This window comes from Scleropages formosus, chromosome 7 (genome assembly GCF_900964775.1).
Source record: "Scleropages formosus chromosome 7, fSclFor1.1, whole genome shotgun sequence".
Classification (NCBI taxonomy): Eukaryota; Metazoa; Chordata; class Actinopteri; order Osteoglossiformes; family Osteoglossidae; genus Scleropages; species Scleropages formosus.
Window position 1 is genome coordinate 7106511 of NC_041812.1, and position 18753 is coordinate 7125263.

The window sequence follows — 18753 nt, forward strand, 5'->3', positions numbered from 1 at the left end:
AAATCTTTCTTTAACACATTATGTGCCGCCATGGAATTTTCTTCACGGGGGGGGTGTTCCAACACGAAATTGGAAAACATCAATATATACGAGTACACTTTGGGTTTCGCAATGAATCACTACCTCGTGATGCTTAGATGAGGAAGGGATGTTTTGTGGCTTTCCAGCATCCCTCGAGGAGAATGTGGCCCATCTGTTCACAAGTGCATTGTGGGATTACAGGTGCCAGGAGCGGGAAGGCTCATGGGGAAATAACACCAGTAATAACAGTAATTAAAGCCTCTGTACTCAAAGGGCTTGTTTGTGAGTGATCAGTGTGCGGCAGTCATGTTTGCCCCTTGATGCTCAGTGATTCAGTTGCACCAGCTCGGGGAAGGGGGCCGGGCTGGTCCCATTTTTTGAGGTTGGGTGGGTGAGGGGGTGCTTGTTATTGCAAAACAACATTTCTAGGGGTTATGATAGACCAATCTATTCAAGAGAGGATTAAATAGCTACTGGCAATTGCCACTCAGAAATGGAAAACATTGTGACTCCTCTTTCTACAGAGTTAACATTAGGACATGTTGGTAAACACATCCAAATGAAACAAATGAATCTAGGATATGAGATAGTGTTATCCAATACGCTAAGTTAGGAACCGTCACAGACTAAGAAAGCCGTTAATAAAATGAAAAAGACTACAAGAAACCTGACTGAATGGGCCCATGCTGATGCCATTCATGCAGCATTGCTTACCAAATCAGAGACCTTTGATTCATTCAGATTTATTGCAGACCAGAGGGTTCTCATCAACCACATAAAAACATCCACTGTGCATATTCTCTGGACGCTCACCCGGGAATGCCGCCCGACTCCAACTTGTTTGCAATGTCCACATCCCATGACCAGACGTCGAACTGCCACTTGCGCAGGCCCAGGACCCCACACAGGACAGAGCCTGAGTGGATGCCGATTCGCATGTCAATGTCGTGCTTCGTTCGAGACCTTACATACCTGGGGCATTGAAACATGACAACAGGCTTTATATAGAAAGGGCAAAAAATCCCGAACAGCACCTACTCACGATATTTACTTTGGCTGTACGAAGTAAACTTTTCAAATAGCGAAATATTCTATGTGGAAAACTGATATTAACACTCAATCTTTCATATATAACCTTTTGAAAATAACCATCCATGAATTTAATAGGGCAAAAAATTACTTATGTTTACCTAGTTTTTTAAATCATGACTGCAGTAATTCTTTTTGTATGTCACATGAACAATTGTTTAACTTTACCATGATTGTTTTGGGCTGTGAGAAGGTACAGAGCTATGACTTACTTAAATTTCAAACTTGGAATAGGGAATAATAGTAAACCACTATGTCACTGCCAATGACCTCAAATGTTACATGGACAACTGGACAGAGCTTTTTTTATCATTCATTTTCATCATCATAGTCATCATTATCACCACCATTAGATGTACTGTGGAACACTGAGGAATTCAGCAGCTATAAGAAGGAAGGGAGGGATAAGTGCTTGTTATGTTTTTACCGCTAATGGATACTTTATTTCATCCAAGAAGTCTTGGCATATTGTAAATTTAAGCCTGTAGAAGCTGTTGGATGGACAGCCAGAGAGCTAAACAGTCCCTTGGGAGTACAAGGCTGTGGCCTGTTAAGCATGATGCATTCCGTGTCAATTATTGATATATACATTTTCAGAAAAGCAGCATTCAATGTTTTTTTTTATATATGATCAAAGTTGTCAAGGATTGCCTTTGATTGGCCTCTATGTACAGGAACCAATACAGCAAGGTGACATGCATTACCACATCACATATACTCTCTTTACTGTCAACCAAGCATATCCTCAGCCTCTGTGCTACAGAAATGATTTCTTGTTTTTGGATTCTCTAATGAAGCAGAGGTGCCCTTTAACCAAGCTATGGCCTTGCGAACTAATTGCTTCATTAATGATGCGTGACTTATCAGAACCATTTTTAGTCCTCCTTTGAGCAGTTACAGCTGAAATGATGGGCAGAACAGCTGTGGGTGGAGCTTCCTTTGGGGTCTTGAAGGTCCTGCTTCCTTCCTGATGGATGCACATGAATGTGGCTGGCCACCTGGCGACCCACCTGATGGTCTTGATCATGCTGAGGCCCATCTCCACGCAGCAGTGGGCGTGATCCGGGCGGGGTTCTGGCAGACCCGACACGCAGTAATAGCAGTCTCCCAGGATCTTAATCCTCAAGCAGTGGTGCTCCTGTTGATGTCAAAGGGAGATACGTGCCTTCGTGTCAGACCATTATGTGAAAGCATGTCAGAGTAGTATAGGCTCCAGTTACCTGGCTCACACATTCTACTTGCTGAGATTAACATTAACTTGAGATTTAAGACCAAATTTCATTTCAGCACCACAATCATTTATCATATTGGTGGGAAGTCTTAATGCAGTATGTTAGTAAAGTGATCTTTTCATTACAAAGCTGCTGCTCTAAGTTCCATGGCATCGCCTGCTATTGTTCCTTTTAACATGGTTCTGTAAGTAATTGTAATTAATGATATAATTTAAAATGTGCAGGAAATAAAATTATCAGTAAAAATAATTTAAGAAGAAATAAATCTGCTGCTTTATTATTATAAGAGTTCGGATGGGATGGATTATTCCAGAGCCAGTATGAACTTCAGAAACAAGCCAGAAATGGCCAAAAGACATGTTGCTTTCTGCATACAGCAGCATGTCTAGTAGCTAAAAAAACAGATGCGAGCATTTCTCTAATGAGCAGGGTGTTTGATTCATCTCCTTGGGCAGCTTGCCTTTGCTCGGAGTTTGCACCGGTATTTGCATTTTGTCATTTGGTTAACAGATGTATTTATCCAAAACAGCTTGCATATCTCACAGTTATGTTACGGTTTTGCTCGAGAGGCCAAGGTCTGATTTAATCCAGCCCTCGGTGCAGAAAAATATAATCAGATATTCAGAAGGCTCCTGGTGATGCAAGCACAGGAACGCAAACAGATGTATGCCCTTCCATACTGATGTGCATACTCTCATAGTGTAATTATCATATCTTTCTCATGGACATGTTTAATTTGCACTAACCACATATCATTGGACCCATGGCTAGCGCTGCTGTTAAACAAAAAAGATTAAGGATAAGGCTCATTTTAACGTGTACACTAGAGCCTTTACCCTTAGATAAAATACGATAGGATAGAGTAGGGTAAAACCTGGTATATTAGAACTGTTATTGATCCCCAGATAGGGAATTTATACTTTCATCTTTGTGTCGGAAAAGCTAAGCAATAAAACATTCACCACGTATTAAAAAAAACTGTCATTTGAAGGTTAAAAAAGGCATTTTGAGATAGATATAAAGAATATGTTTTAATTTCTGGAAAAAAAAGCAAAAATGTAGTTTTTATTTATTATTCACCAGTATAACTGAAAAGAAGGCATCCAAGTGTTAGGCTGTACTTTATCTCAAACACTTATTTGTTGGGTGATGAAAAATATTTTTGTTGATAGCAGCCTACTGTGGTAGTCACTCTGTCCTGAAATTTGAAGTAATTATCATGTACTTATGTTGAAGTGTTGGGGAAACACAGAATAAAAATGAAACAAAATATAGAACGAGCTGCTCGTATTGTTAGGCTGAAACACACCCAATGGTGAGGTAGAGCCCTTAATATCATCACAAATATTGATTTCAACTGTAAGGCTTTAGGGAATCCCTGCTGAAAGCACTGCTGATGTCCTTCCTCTATAAATTGCTCACGTTTCAGGAGATAAGTGCACACTGCCAAGTGATTCAATGATAAATCCCTTACTGGTTATGTTGGAAGCAGAGAAGCGTTTTCATACCGTCAGCTGTCCAAAATAGCAAAAGCATTTTCCTTATCATAACTCAACTCAAAGAGCATATTTTATAGAAAACTAAAATAAAAATTTGCAGTGATTTATTATGCATTATTTCAATTATTATTATTTTCATTTTTATTATTTTGAGAGAACTAGCGCTGCTTTGCCTGGATCTTATAATTAACCAGGCAAAGTGTTTTTGCCCATTATGAAAAAGGCATGGCATGGGTGCGTCTGAACTGGACAATTAACTCGGCATGAGAAGAGAAAATGGAGGTAATTATAAAATACCTGCAGGGAATTAATTTATGCTTTAGGATTACACTTCACTAATCCAGCACTTTCAATTTGTCATGGTTCACCAGAAATTTGCAACTCAACAACACAGACTCATCATCTATTTGCTTCAGCAAATTATTCCCTGAATATGCATTAAGCTTCAGGCAGAAGATAAGTAGTTTTTTTGTTATGAACTAAAACACGTCATTCTATATCTAATGTTAAGTTTTCACTGACAAATTCAACTTTAAGTTTGTTTAATCATTTCTCAGTTAAATTCTTCCACTTGCCTGTTGCCACAGCAACCTTCAGAAGGGATAAGTGGTTTGCAAACTGATGGAGGAAATAGGTGTAAATGTTCAGATATTGTCTTATATTCATGAAGGCGTACTGCTTGAGAAATTATATGAGCAAAAATTGTTAAAAATTTTAAATTTAATGAAATAATTTGATCATGACTGGATTGCCGAACACATGCATACATCATTTGGACTGAAACAATTGAAGTCGCATATAATTATGAGGGAAAAGGCAAAGAGACATAAATGGCTCTTTATATCCACAATTCCTCTGCAATGCTGTATGTAGAGAAGTGAGCTTCGCTTACGTGCGCGAGGCGGTCAAACCGGGCAAAGAGCTCGTTCAACATTCTGACCAGTTCCTGAGCCGACAGGGTGGTGGACAGGTTGGTGAATCCTTTCACGTCTGCAAAAAGAATGCTGAATAAAATATGGAAATATCACATTAATGCACGGTTCATCTAAAGCAGCTACACGCAATTCATAAGACAAACTACAGAAGCGGAAGACGACAAAAAAGATATGGGACATGTTTTGAATAGAACTGGCAATGCCATATGCAGAATAGAAGAAGGAAGCATACTCATGCCGTACTCAAGAAAGCATACACAAATTCTTTAAAAAGAATTTTCTGGAAACCAGGAAGCACTCTGTTCCCAGTGATCGGGGTCTTACCTCACATTCTCATAGCGGTGGATGTAGATTTTATGAAACTGATGCTGAAGGTGCTCGTCCTCTACATTGGTCATGTCGTTGATCATCTCCAGCACCACAAACCGGGGTAAAACGGACAGCACCAGCCTCTCCTGGGTGGGGTAGGTGTGGGATGGGACACCACAGTCAGTGGGCAGGGTTCACACAAACCGTCTCTGAATAGGCTGTGATCTCTATGATGCTCAACATACAGTGAAGCCCCAAATCCAGAGACATGATATAGCTTCACCTCCAGGCTCCAGTGATGTAGAGTCTCCAGAATTGAAAAATATGATGTTTCAATAGAATCTCTATATGACAACATTACTTGTTTTGGTAAATAAAGTTAGGGATTGTCCAGCAAAGACTCAACAACATATCTTTACTGTCATTGCAGTTACCCTTACATTTACATTTATGCATTTAGCAGGCACTTTTCTCCAAAGCGACGTACATCTCATAGGAAATACAATGTGTGAATTACATTAGCAGAAAGAGAGACAGATGCGTGATGCATATGCAGATGCATAGGTGCAGATGCATGATTCTAAAGTACAGTTAGTTTGTTTCTTTCCACCTGATGAACCAATGTTCATCACATGTGTAGCTGCATAAAGGTTAATCTGAATATCTACAATTCTTCATTTCACCTCATCGGAGCAAGAACCGAAAACATTTGTCCTTTTGATTTTGGAACTTTTGTTCGTAGGACCACCAAGCAGGCAGAAGTGGAGGAGCATAGCAATCTGGTTGGGATGTAGCAGTTGATCAAGCTTTGTAGATGTCTGGGAGGAGTTCTACTGATGCTTTTGTAGGCAATAACCAGAGTCTTGAATTTGATCTGGGAAGCTATGGGAAGCCAGTGTAGACAGACGAGGAGGGGAGATACGTGGGGACGCCTTGGCAAGTCAAACACAACCTGGGCGCCAGCATTCTGTTTCAGCTGTAGAGATTTGATGGCCGAGGCTGGAAGGCTAACACAAGAGTGAGTTGTACTAGTCCAGACGGGATGTCACCGTGGCCTGGACGAGTAGTTGCGCAGAGTGTGTTGTTAAATAGGGACGGATCCTGCGGATGTTATGCAGGATGTATCTGCAGGTCCGCGTTGTGGCAGTTAACCTTAAAGGGGTTGTTATAGTGCAGGTATTCCTTTTTTCTTATTGCAGCCTGGAGGAACAATTTGGCAGCGTTGGGAAAACATGACAGTAATGGTGCTGGAGAATCTTTCTCTATGCTTTACAAGAGACAGTACACAAATATTTACTGAGTGGGGGAGGGGGGCTGTGTTTTCCAACCTGGGAGAATCACCATGGTAAGCCCCAGCTAGAGAATGGATGTCAGATCATCAGCTCTCAGGGTGAACTACAACTTCCTTCTCTGATCATTTTTGGGAACTGTCAAGTAAAGTCAAATGTTTAATCAGAAGTTGCTTCCCTGAATTGAGAGGCATACTGGTACTTGGTCTATGGCAGGAAAGGACATGAGCCAAAAATCGTCTAATTTCCTAACTGAAAGGGACTGGATTTTTGCATGTTATGGCATTGATGTGGCCAAACCCTTTCAAGGGAGCAGGGATTAACTTTCAGACACTCTGCTTACACTGTACCCAAGGTTATTATATTTATTATTTAGCTGATGCTTTTAACTCCAAAGCAATTACATCATTAGGATTGTGTACTGAAGGTATTTACAGTGATTTACCCATTGATAAAAGTGGGTCATTTTTATTGTAACAGTTCAGGATAAGTAACTCACTCCAGGTTACTACAGCTGAAGTTGGGACTGAAACCTAGGTCTCTTGGTTGCACGGAGTTGCCTCAAACCACTATGCCACCTGCTGTCATAGTGCTAAACTCATGAGTATTCCTAAACATCTGCCCAGTTAAAGTCAATTTTCCTAGATAACCTTAAGTTGATACCATCTATCAAAGCCATTCACCGACTGCAATCAAACTTGATTATCCCCCAATTGTCTTTTTTTTTTTTTAATTGCATTCAAATTAATTTGTTTTTATGTATTTGCTAGGGGTGCGGTGGCGCAGTGGGTTGGACCACAGTCCTGCTCTCCGGTGGGTCTGGGGTTCGAGTCCTGCTGGGGGTGCCTTGCGATGGACTGGCGTCCTGTCCTGGGTGTGTCCCCTCCCCCTCTGGCCTTATGCCCTGTGTTACTGGGTAGGCTCTGTGACCCTGTCTGGGACAAGTGATTCTGAAGGTGTGTGTGTGTATTTATTTGCTATTGCAGCATAGACCTTATAATCAATACTTCTAGGATAGGCTCTGCATCACTGCAACCCTTCTCAGGACAAGCAGTTATCGAAGCTGGACAAGCAGTTACTGAAATTGGATAAATGTTGTATGCAAGGTGTGGGCAGAGCTGTAACTAACACAGATTTCAGCATCGTAATTGTTATTTGTTGTTACTAATGGCACTGAACCCATGCACCTTGCGCCTTGCATGTGATATCCTACTTTGTTTAAACTTCGGATCAGCAGCTGTTGGACAATGCCATATAACGCCACATTTAGAAATGTCAGGGTGTTCTTAAATATTTGTGGTAGAGCAGAGTAAAACCCCAGAAACCCAGTCATCTATATACGTGTGTAACAGTGGATTTAAATCTCCATTTAAAGTTTGAATTTATCACCTACAGCCACTGACTCTTTCACCCTCCTCTGTGGCTATGCTGCACCTGTGTTGCACTTGTACAGGAGTTTCCTGGATTGGAGGGTTCAAAAGGGCAGGAAATTTGTCTCGGTCATTGATCTGGGCACCCCAGCCCCCACCGCGTCGTTGCCTATGGGCCCGATAAGGAGGTTGTTGGCTTGCATTAGCTCGGGTGCTGTCTGGAGACCAGAGAGCTCTCAGTCCATTAAAAGACCCGGCCGCATTCAAGCGCAGTTGCGTTCAGGAAATGGTCAGGCTTAAAAGCGCCCCCTCCCACACCTTCCACCCCAAACACACAGGGATATGGGCTTCCAGTTATACACCACATTTACAGAGCGGTGAGGCCAACATTCAGCCCCACTAAGAAAACTGCAGAACCTGCATCCTAAACAAAACTGTCAGCTAATTCAGTTCAACGTCTGAGATATTGGTGCCCAAACCGAATTTTAATTAACTGATGAATTTGTTTGAAGCATTTCCTTAATCCTGTGTTTCTATAAAAATATCATGAAATTTGACTTCTTCCGACTGTGACCAGTGCTGGAGTTTCTATTCAATTTTATTTTTTTTATTTATTTATTGCAATCATTTATCGGATGATTTTCTCTAAAATGGCTTACAATATGAGTTACGAACGCTAAATGTTTTTCAGCTGCGAAATTACAGAGATGGTCTCACGCATACAAGGGCAGGAGACAGGAGGTAGGACCCAAATGAGGGACCTTTTATTAGTTGTCCAAAGTGCAAGACAAGAATCATGGTCAAGAACAGGCCTGGGTCGAAGAATCGAAGAGGGAACGTCATTCCGAGGGAAGATGCGATGTCGAAGTCAAAGAACAAAGAAAAAGGTCATAGACGAGGATGTCGAGACTTGGGGTCGAGGAATCGGGGCTGGGGAGATGTGGCAGGAACACGGGGCAATGGATGAGTAAGGCGAAGTGGTAGGTTGCAAACGCAGAGGGGACAGTTGTCTCGATCGAGATTCCACACCCTAGTAGAGGTGGTGTGGCTTCTTTTATGCTCCGCCCTGCTGATGTCTGCCAGATGTGTTCGGCTGGGGTGAGGTTCGGGGGCGTGACAGTTGGGTTATTTCAACTGGAGCAGTTCAGAGTACGCAACATGCTCGAGGGGACTGCACCAGGAGATGAGATTCAAACCCAGGTCTTTCAGTTTCAAGCTTGTGGCTCCAACCAAAAGGGTTTACCACTGTACATGGCTGCCACGCGAGTCATGTGATCACTGTGGTCTGACATTCGTTGCAGGTGTGATGTGGTCACTATGCCCAGACCGCTCCCGCCATGCTGAATGGACACTCCCCCCTTTCTCACCTGCCTCTGGTTCTCGGTTTCCAGACGGAGTCGGGCCTCAATGCACCTCCTCGTCTCCAGGAAGGCCTGCCGCTGTGCCCGGTCAGACAGGTAGCTGATGAACACTCCCGCCGTGTTCATGCACGTGAAGAGAACGGCCTGCGCGACCAGCTGGGGTGGAGGAGGAGAGGGGCAGAAAGATGGCCAATCAAAAACCTCCATTAAAGGTTCTAACTGGAAAAATCAAGAGAGGACTTTTCGATCACGGTGTACGGGAACTGAATTCATTTGGATGTGCTGTAATCTATAATGTCTCACCGACTATTTCTGTTTTCTTTCATAGCAACAAATAATAAAGAAGAAAGTCACCATCAGGAAAGAAAACCCTGTGTTAATGCATTAATACTTGCCGATCCTCTAAGACGAACAATACTGATACCTGTTATAACAATACAGGACATAAATACCATTCACACATTCTGCAGACTCGTAACTTGGGATTGAAATAGTTTTCTAGAACATAAGCAGTAAAAGTGAGAGTTATAGGTCTGCATCCTGTCAGGTTTAAATTACACTTATTACTCAAGGGTAAGAATGAAGTTAATAGCAGAACATTCAGTCATTACCTTACTATATCGGTCACATATTTCAAATTGTTCCCATGGGTAAGTAAGGTAAGATAAGTTCCATCAAGTTGAATTTGACTCATGGTGGCCACTAGCATGGTGTTCATGGTAAATGAGGGTACGGGAGTGGTTTACTTTTGCTTTCTTATATGCCTATATTTGGATTGCAAGCAGAAGGAAAATATGCGCACCCTGATCTGGATTTAAAGCAGTGCACAAATGCAGATCTCATTCACTGTGGTTACATGCACACGTACACCGTCTGAAACTGCTTGTCCCAAGCAGGGTTGCACCAAACCAGAGCCTAACCCAACAACATAGGGCTGGAGGGGGAGGGGACACACCCAGGACAGGATACCAGTCCATTACAAAGCACCCCATACAGGGATCGAACCCCACACCCACCAGAAAATGGGACCTGGTCAAACCCACCATGCCACCAGTTTCCCTTGTGTTACATGCATGTACTGTATAATTAAAGTATAATGACCTAGGTGTATGCAAAACTTAGCGTTGCGTATATATAGAGCAAAAATGCTGGGGAAACAAAGAACAATGAAAGACACCAACCAACCAAACAATGTCAACAACCGCTAGTCCCGAGCGGAGTCGCCACGAGCCGGAACCTTACCCGGCAACACAGAGCACAAGGCTGAAAGGGGGAGGGGACACATCCAGGATGGGACGCCAGTCCGTCGCAAGGCACCCCAAACAGAGCTCGAACCCCAGACCCGCCACACAGCGGGCGATGAAAGAGAGGATAATGGAGCTGGATAAACAGGATCGGGAAGAGCTGAGGGAATTAACTGGTGAAATTAAATGAAATCATTATGAACTGAGTGCAATTAACGCATTGCTTTTACACCCGGGGACTTAATTCGGCTGTAGAGGATAAAGCCGTCTCCCTTTGGAAAACACATAGACTGCCTTCAACAAGCCCAGACATGTCGCGGGCACCTGTCACGTTGCGCTCCACAAATACACCTGCCCGGAGTCTCGACTGCGCTAAAAATGGGGCGCATGTGAGCACTTAGCGACCAGCAAAACAAGGGAAGCAACAGTATCTGTTGGGTGTTTAATGAGTCCATTTGGGAGCAAGCAAGGGCACAGGAGGCAGAGGATCTAATCGCAGCTTTCCGTCTTTCTTGTCGGAAGCGCTGAGGAATGGTGCGACCACGTGTGGAGTGGAAAATGGGGCAGCGAAGGAGCGTGGGAGCGCGCCGAATGGTACAGTGATTCAATAAAGAGGACCAAAATAGGCTCGACCCCGAGGCACATTAGCACTGCAGTGGGCCTCTGGGGATATGATCACTTATTTAATTTGTCACCGACACCGGCCTGATGTACGGGGCGAGGTCGTGGTGTTTCAGAAGCGGGTGACAAAACACATTGGTTGATATCAACGTCCGCCATTATTCCGCAGTGTTCTTTTTTAATTATGCCTCGGCACCTGGCCAGGAGAAATTTAATGAAATTTAAAACTGTCGGAGATTAATATGTTGCCGACCCCCTGTCCCATTCACTTGGAAAATTATCTGGTCTTCCCACGATGTAGCTGCATCGTTGACAAACGTCAACCTGGAGTCCAGATCCCCCTACCTGAGTCGCCTGCTCCAGGGACACCACGTTCTCTAGGTTGCCGTGTTGGCGGCTCGGCGTGCGATTCTGTTTGAGGGCTTTGGGGTGTTAATAATTAAACCCTCACCGTGCGATTTCAAAGAAGGAGTCGCCCTACCTCAGCACATCGCCGACTCTAACAAGAAGCCCAGTCATTCTCCAGACATCAATATTTCAGGGGTGTCATTTACTCCCCCGTTCTTGTTGTCAGTATTTTTTTTTTTCAGAATGGGCTTCTGGGTAATGTAATGTGTGAGTCAAAATAGCTCAAGGTGTCAAATCTAGCCTAGAAATGCAATGAGTCGTGGTACAAGAAACCAACGGTGACCATTCATATATTAATTTAGTTTCAATTTATTAGTTTGGGTCTAACTGAACACCCTGCAGTGCACTCTTTGACTAAACTGGGCTCAATCTGTCTGAACCACTCAACATGGCTTGTTAATTGATTACATAATAAATTAGGGCCCCGCATGTTTTATGGAGACACGAGTGAATCCGACTGGCCTCGATGTGCAGTTTTCAGCACACAGCATTGCGCGACAGTTAGCTGTTATGATGGACTTCATAATTTTACACGCCCATTTAAATATAAATAGAAAAATCTGGTGACCATCTACACAAAACATGTAGTATACCGTATGCTATGATGAAACACTCGAACATAATTGATCATTGACACAAATCATTCAGAATCCCATTCTGGTAATTATTTTAAACCTATGATATTGCACTGCACCCCAGTTTTTACGTGTGTCTTCACAAATTTGAATAGTGTCGCTCGTCAGCTGGAATATTTTTGTATTACATGGAAATATTGTAATTTTAGAGGCTGATGGAACAACCAGAAAAAAAAGAAAAAAAAAAAATTAACTTTTTCTTTTTTTAAAGAATTTGAACAATAGTATGTTTAGTACTAATAAAGAGTATTAATTTATACCTCTCCTCCGTGAACCGCCACCTTATCGTGGTGGAGGGGTTTGAGTGCCTGAATGAGTCCAGGAGCTATGTTGTCTGGGGCTACATGCCCCTGGTAGGGTCTCCCATGGCAGACAGGTCCTGGATGACAGACGAGACAAAGCGCGGTTCAAAAACCCCTTATGAAGGAAAAAGCAAGGCGTCCGTTTACCCCGCCCGGTATGGGGTCACCGGGGCCCCACCCTGGAGCCAGGCCTGGGGGGGGGGCTCGCATGCGAGCGCCTGGTGGCCAGGTCTATGCCCACGGGGCCTGGCCGGGCTCAGCCCGAAGCCATAACGTGGAGCCGCTCTTCGGTGGGCTCACCACCTGCCGGAGAAACCGTAAGGGGCCGGTGCATTGTGAGTTGGGCGGTGGTCGGGGCCGAGTGCCCGGCCGACCCAAACCTCGGGCGCCAACTCTGGTTTTTGGGACTTGGAATGTCACCTCACTGGCGGGGAAGGAGCCTGAGCTGGTGCGGGAAGTTGAGAGATACCGTCTAGATATAGTCGGGCTCACTTCCACTCACAGCTTGGGTTCTGGAACCACTCTACTCGATCGAGGGTGGACTCTCCACTATTCTGGCGTTGCCCAAGGTGAGAGGCGGCGGGCTGGTGTGGGCTTATTAATAGCCCCCCAGTTCAGCCGCCATGTGTTGGAGTCTACCCCGGTGAATGAGAGGGTCATGTCCCTACGCCTTCGGGTCAGGGAACGGTCTCTCACTGTCGTTTGTGCTTATGCGCCTAGCGGCAGTGTAGAGTACCCGGCCTTTTTAGAGTCCCTGGGGGGCGTGCTGGAAAGCGCTCCCACTGGGGACTCTGTCGTTCTACTGGGGGACTTTAACGCCCACGTGGGCAGCGACAGTGATACCTGGAGGGGCGTGATTGGGAGGAACGGCCTCCCTGATCTGAACCCGAGCGGTGAGTTGTTATTGGATTTCTGTGCTAGTCGCGGTTTATCCATAACGAACACCATGTTCATGCATAAGGGTGTCCACCAGTGCACTTGGCACCAGGACACCCTAGGTCGGAGGTCGATGATCGACTTTGTAGTCGTTTCTTCTGACCTTCGGCCATATGTCTTGGACACTCGGGTGAAGAGAGGGGCTGAGCTGTCAACTGATCACCACCTGGTGGTGAGTTGGATTCGATGGCGGGGGAAAAAGCTGGATAGACCTGGCAGGCCCAAACGCATAGTGAGGGTCTGTTGGGAACGTTTGGCGGAGGCCCCTGTCAGAGAGGTCTTCAACTCCCACCTCCGACAGAGCTTCAACCAGGTCCCGAGGGAGGTGGGGGACATTGAGTCCGAATGGACTATGTTCCGCTCCTCAATTGTCGGTGCGGCGGTTCGGAGCTGCGGCCATAAGGTCTCCGGTGCCTGTCGCGGCGGCAATCCCCGAACACGGTGGTGGACACCGGAAGTAAGGGATGCCGTCAAGCTGAAGAAGGAGTTCTATCGGGCCTGGCTGGCTCATGGGACTCCTGAAGCAGCTGACAGGTACCGACGGGCCAAACGGAGCGCGGCTCTGGCAGTCGCCGCGGCAAAAACTCGGGCTTGGGAGGAGTTCGGTGAGGCCATGGAGGAAGACTTTCGGTCGGCCTCAAAGAGATTCTGGCAAACCGTCCGGCGACTCAGAGGGGGGAAGCGGTGTTCCACGAACACTGTTTACAGTGGAAGTGGTGCGCTGCTGACCTCAGCTGAGGATGTTCTCGGGCGGTGGAAGGAGTACTTTGAGGATCTCCTCAATCCCTCCGACACGCCTTCCGTAGAGGAAGCTGAGGCTGGGGACTCGGAGGGGGACTCGTCCATTACCCTGGCTGAAGTTGCTGAGGTAGTCAAAAAACTCCTCGGTGGCAAGGCTCCGGGGGTGGATGAGATCCGCCCCGAGTTTCTCAAGTCTCTGGATGTTGTGGGGCTGTCTTGGCTGACACGCCTCTGCAGCATCGCGTGGAGTTCGGGAACGGTGCCTCTGGACTGGCAGACCGGGGTGGTGGTCCCTCTTTTTAAGAAGGGGGACCGGAGATTGTGTTCCAACTACAGGGGGATCACACTCCTTAGCCTCCCTGGGAAAGTCTATGCCAGGGTACTGGAAAGGAGAATCCGACTGATAGCCGAACCTCGGATCCAGGAGGAGCAATGCGGTTTTCGTCCTGGCCGTGGAACACTGGACCAGCTCTATACCCTCACTAGGGTGCTGGAGGGTTCGTGGGAGTTTGCCCAACCAGTCCATATGTGTTTTGTGGACCTGGAGAAGGCATTCGACCGTGTCCCTCGTGGCATCCTGTGGGGGGTGCTTCGGGATTATGGGGTTCGGGGCTCGTTGCTACGGGCTGTTCGTTCCCTGTATGACCGGAGCAGGAGCTTGGTTCGCATTGCCGGCAGTAAGTCAGACCTTTTCCCGGTGCATGTTGGACTCCGCCAGGGCTGCCCTTTGTCACCGATTCTGTTCATTATCTTTATGGACAGAATTTCTAGGCGCAGTCAGGGAACGGAGGGTGTCTGCTTTGGTGGCCGCGAGATCTCGTCTCTGCTTTTTGCGGACGATGTGGTCCTGTTGGCTTCATCGAATCAAGACTTGCAGCGTGCACTGGGGAGGTTTGCAGCCGAGTGCGAAGCGGCGGGGATGAGAATCAGCACCTCCAAATCCGAGGCCATGGTTCTCAGTCGGAAAAAGGTGGATTGCTCCCTCCGGGTTAGGGGGGAGTTGCTCCCTCAAGTGGAGGAGTTTAAGTATCTCGGGGTCTTGTTCACGAGTGAGGGAAAAATGGAGCGGCAGGTTGACAGGCAGATCGGTGCGGCGTCCGCAGTAATGCGGTCATTGTACCGGTCTGTTGTGGTGAAGAGGGAGCTGAGTCGTAAGGCGAAGCTCTCAATTTACCGGTCGATCTACGTTCCTACCCTCACCTATGGTCATGAACTCTGGATCATGACCGAAAGAATGAGATCGCGGATACAAGCGGCAGAAATGAGTTTCCTCCGCAGAGTGGCTGGGCGCACCCTTAGGGATAGGGTGAGGAGCTCAGTCACCCGGGAGGAGCTCGGAGTAGAGCCGCTGCTCCTCCGCATCGAGAGGAGCCAGTTGAGGTGGCTCGGGCATCTGTTCCGGATGCCTCCTGGACGCCTCCCTGGGGAGGTGTTCCGGGCTTGTCCCACTGGGAGGAGGCCTCGGGGCAGACCCAGGACACGTTGGAGAGACTACATCTCCCAGCTGGCCTGGGAACGCCTTGGGGTTCCCCCAGAGGAACTGGAGGAGGTGTGCGGGGAGAGGGAAGTCTGGAGTACTCTGCTCGGACTGCTGCCCCCGCGACCCGGCCCCGGATAAAGCGGAGGAAGATGGATGGATGGATGGATGGATGGAATTTATACCTTGAAAAAGTCCAGACACTTTCTGACATCATTACCCAGTGATACCACATGGCAGTGTAGACCACAAGATTTGAAGTAACATAAAAATGGTTTTGTGAATAAGCTCTTTTGGTTGACAGAAACGCTGTAGATGGGCTTTTGACTCTCCTCTGTTGGACACTTATTTCTGGGAAGGCTCTGTCACTGGTGCATAAAGAAAGATGAGATCTATTAGAAGAACACCACCTCTGGTTTTACCCATGGTACTCCACCATTAGTCCCTGTCAACCTTCCTTCGAACACCTTGGTGACCAAAAAAGTAACCTGGTAGTTGTGTTAAATTGGTCATTTTCCATTGGAAAGCTGTGTTCATTTCAGGGTATAATTTGCCTCTGAATGAACTCCCTCTCCCCTTCTGAACTGCTGAATCCCTGCTTGCACTCAAGAAGGGTCGCCAAATACATTTCTTTCAAACCCATTTCTCACCAGATCACTTGTCAGATACATAAATGACTCCAACACCATCTGCTACAATGACTTATGCAGTTTCTATGTGAATCTAAGTACTATAAGGAGTGACTTCAGGGCTGTAAACCAGCACAATGATGGTATTAGACAAACAAGCTGTGGTTTTATCATCAAATTTTTGTATCTTAACCTCCTCATCTGTTGTTGAATGCGCTTTGTACACCGTGAGTTTGGAGAGAAGCATCTGATAAATCCAGAAACTTTATTTTTAAATATACACCTTTTTGATCTTTTTTAACCGAAATGCCTTACTTGCTTATAAAATTAAAAGCCAGGGTTGGGCGATAAGGTCAGGCCGATCATGCGGATGCTCCTGAGCAGACACTGGGTCAATCCTTAGTAAATGCATAGTCACTCTCAGTTCAATCCTCTCGTAATCTCTGGTCACATCAGTCCAGTCTGCTGAGCTCCACTCATCGCCCACTCAGAGGCATCAGTTATAACAAAGGAATTAAAGTGTATCTTTAGTGGACTTTCAAAAACAGAAATAAACCCAGAGAATTAAAATTGAGAGGTCTTATGACTGGGAAGCAATGTCTCCTCTGCCTATATATCGTTAGAAATCATCTTAATCGCAGGGCAAATGCTGAATCCTCCAAATGGAACAATATGTTTTTATGACATCGAGAATTGTGGCTCAGCGTTAATTTCGTGCTACGTTACTTGCCCCGAGTGAGTGATCACATCGTGAAAGCAATGGCTGTTATTTGTCATTCATGTATCTTTAAGGCCTGACCCCCAGGGTGTGAGGTTACAGCATCCCTTCCCCTCCCTGGGGACAGATGCCAACCCTCTGTAGCCAGATGCTCACACTCCACTGAGCACCGGAGACATCTAATTAGACCCCGCGTGACATTTCTTTTCTCTCACAACGGGAATGTGACTGACTGTTGACCTGCAGTGACCACTCTATCTCATGGCATTCTGGAATTAATAAAAACTGGAAATATGAAACTGAAAAAAATTGGAAAAAAAATAACAAGAACAAGCTGAAAAAAGCAGGAAACACTAAATTCCGCAAATGCAGAAAGCTTTAAATTTCTCGTAATTATATTAAGAGCCTTAATTCGTGTGAGGCTAAGCTGTAATCCTAGCCGTCTGATCCAGCTGGAAGAAACTGCAGCCTCCGTGGCCCGTTCAGGCCGTGATGCTTGCCTGCTTGTTAAGACGCAACATGATGATCTTGGCTCACATCCCAGGTGCACGGCAGCAGTTTTTGACCTGCTGAACTCACTGCAGCGACACGTTCTCCCGTCGCCTCCTGCGGCTCGGAGACGGGAGCGGAAAGCATGCAAATAGGAGACGTTGACCAAAGCGGGACTGCGGAGTCTGATGGAATGGCCACGGAACGCAAAGCGGAGCTGAAATCCGAAAAACGCGGCGCTCACCTCATCAGCATCATCAGCGAAACAGGAGCTGCGTTTCTCGGCGAAATACAGCGCGTGCGTTTGCGAACCACGGAGATGCAAAATAACCCATCATCATCTTTAAAATCAACACAAAAATCGCTATATACAACCACAGTGCTGGTGAAACTGACAGTTACAAAGTGATTCCAGTGGTGTGTCACAGCTAGACGGTTCTTGCGCTATTTTTAAAACTCTCCTCAACTTGTGATTAACATAAACGAGGATAAAATCGATGCGCTCTAACCTTGGACTTCCTGCTTTGGCTTATAAAGTTCACATCCCCTTGGTTCCAGAAAGCCACAGGTCAAAAGGTGATGTAGTGCCAAAGGGTATAAATGCGTAACCAGAAATTTCGATTTCTATTACGTTTCTGTAACAGTGGTAAAACGTTACAGTAATAATGGGTTCTAAAGGGAAAGTAGAGAGCACAGCAGTTTGGATTCCATTACACTCTGAAGGTCCCTGGTTCAAATCCCACTCCTGCTGTAGTACCCTTGAACAAGGTACTTACCCTCAGCTGATGCAGTAAAAATTACCCAGCTGTATAAATGGGTAAATCATTTTAAAGTTTATTATTGAAAACCGTAAGTTGCCTCGGACAAAGGCACGTGGTAAACAAATGTAAATAAGAAATCTTCTTACAGCATATTTTATAAAGCACAACTGTTCCTGTGACCTAAACAACTATATAAATTTTAACATGTAGAACTGCAGAAAAAAGTTTTTTTTTAAAAAAAAAAAATCACTTACTAATACTAAGTATCATTAGCCATGAGACAGCGATACAAAGGTTACCATGGTATACAGCAACACACCGCTCTTCCATAAAATCTCACAGCGCCCGTTATCTTTGAAAAATAACCGGAAATAAATTATTTATGTCTCAGTATATCGCGCGACTCGCAACGCATCTCTGACTTCGGAGTCAAAGCGAGCGAGGGAGAAATGTATGATCAGAGTTAGAATATGCCTCCGCCCTCAGAGGAGTGCGTTTGTAAAAGCGCACTTTGATGTAGTGGTTTCCAAAAGGTCGGAACCACCAAGGCCTGAATGACGGTCTGCTGTAATCTAACCGCCGAACCGTTCTTCCGCAAGCCCGCCGGCATCATCAATAAACAAAGCGTCCGTTTCATTTTTCGGTTTGACTTGTAGCAAAAACACGGCGCGTTCGAGGCGGCAGCTG

General features: G+C 45.7%; 1 protein-coding gene across 2 annotated transcripts in view; it reads right to left on the bottom strand.

Moving 5' to 3' along the window:
• Positions 1–18753, bottom strand: part of adcy8 (adenylate cyclase 8 (brain)) — a 56029-nt gene that overhangs the window by 28724 nt on the left and 8552 nt on the right. For both annotated transcript variants that reach the window (XM_018757909.2, XM_018757908.2), the window contains exons 2-6: positions 9112–9261; positions 5101–5231; positions 4734–4845; positions 2121–2248; positions 835–993 (exon numbers count right to left, since the gene is read on the bottom strand). In XM_018757909.2, the coding sequence (XP_018613425.1) occupies positions 835–993; positions 2121–2248; positions 4734–4845; positions 5101–5231; positions 9112–9261 (680 nt within the window). The remainder of the gene's footprint in view (positions 1–834; positions 994–2120; positions 2249–4733; positions 4846–5100; positions 5232–9111; positions 9262–18753) is intronic.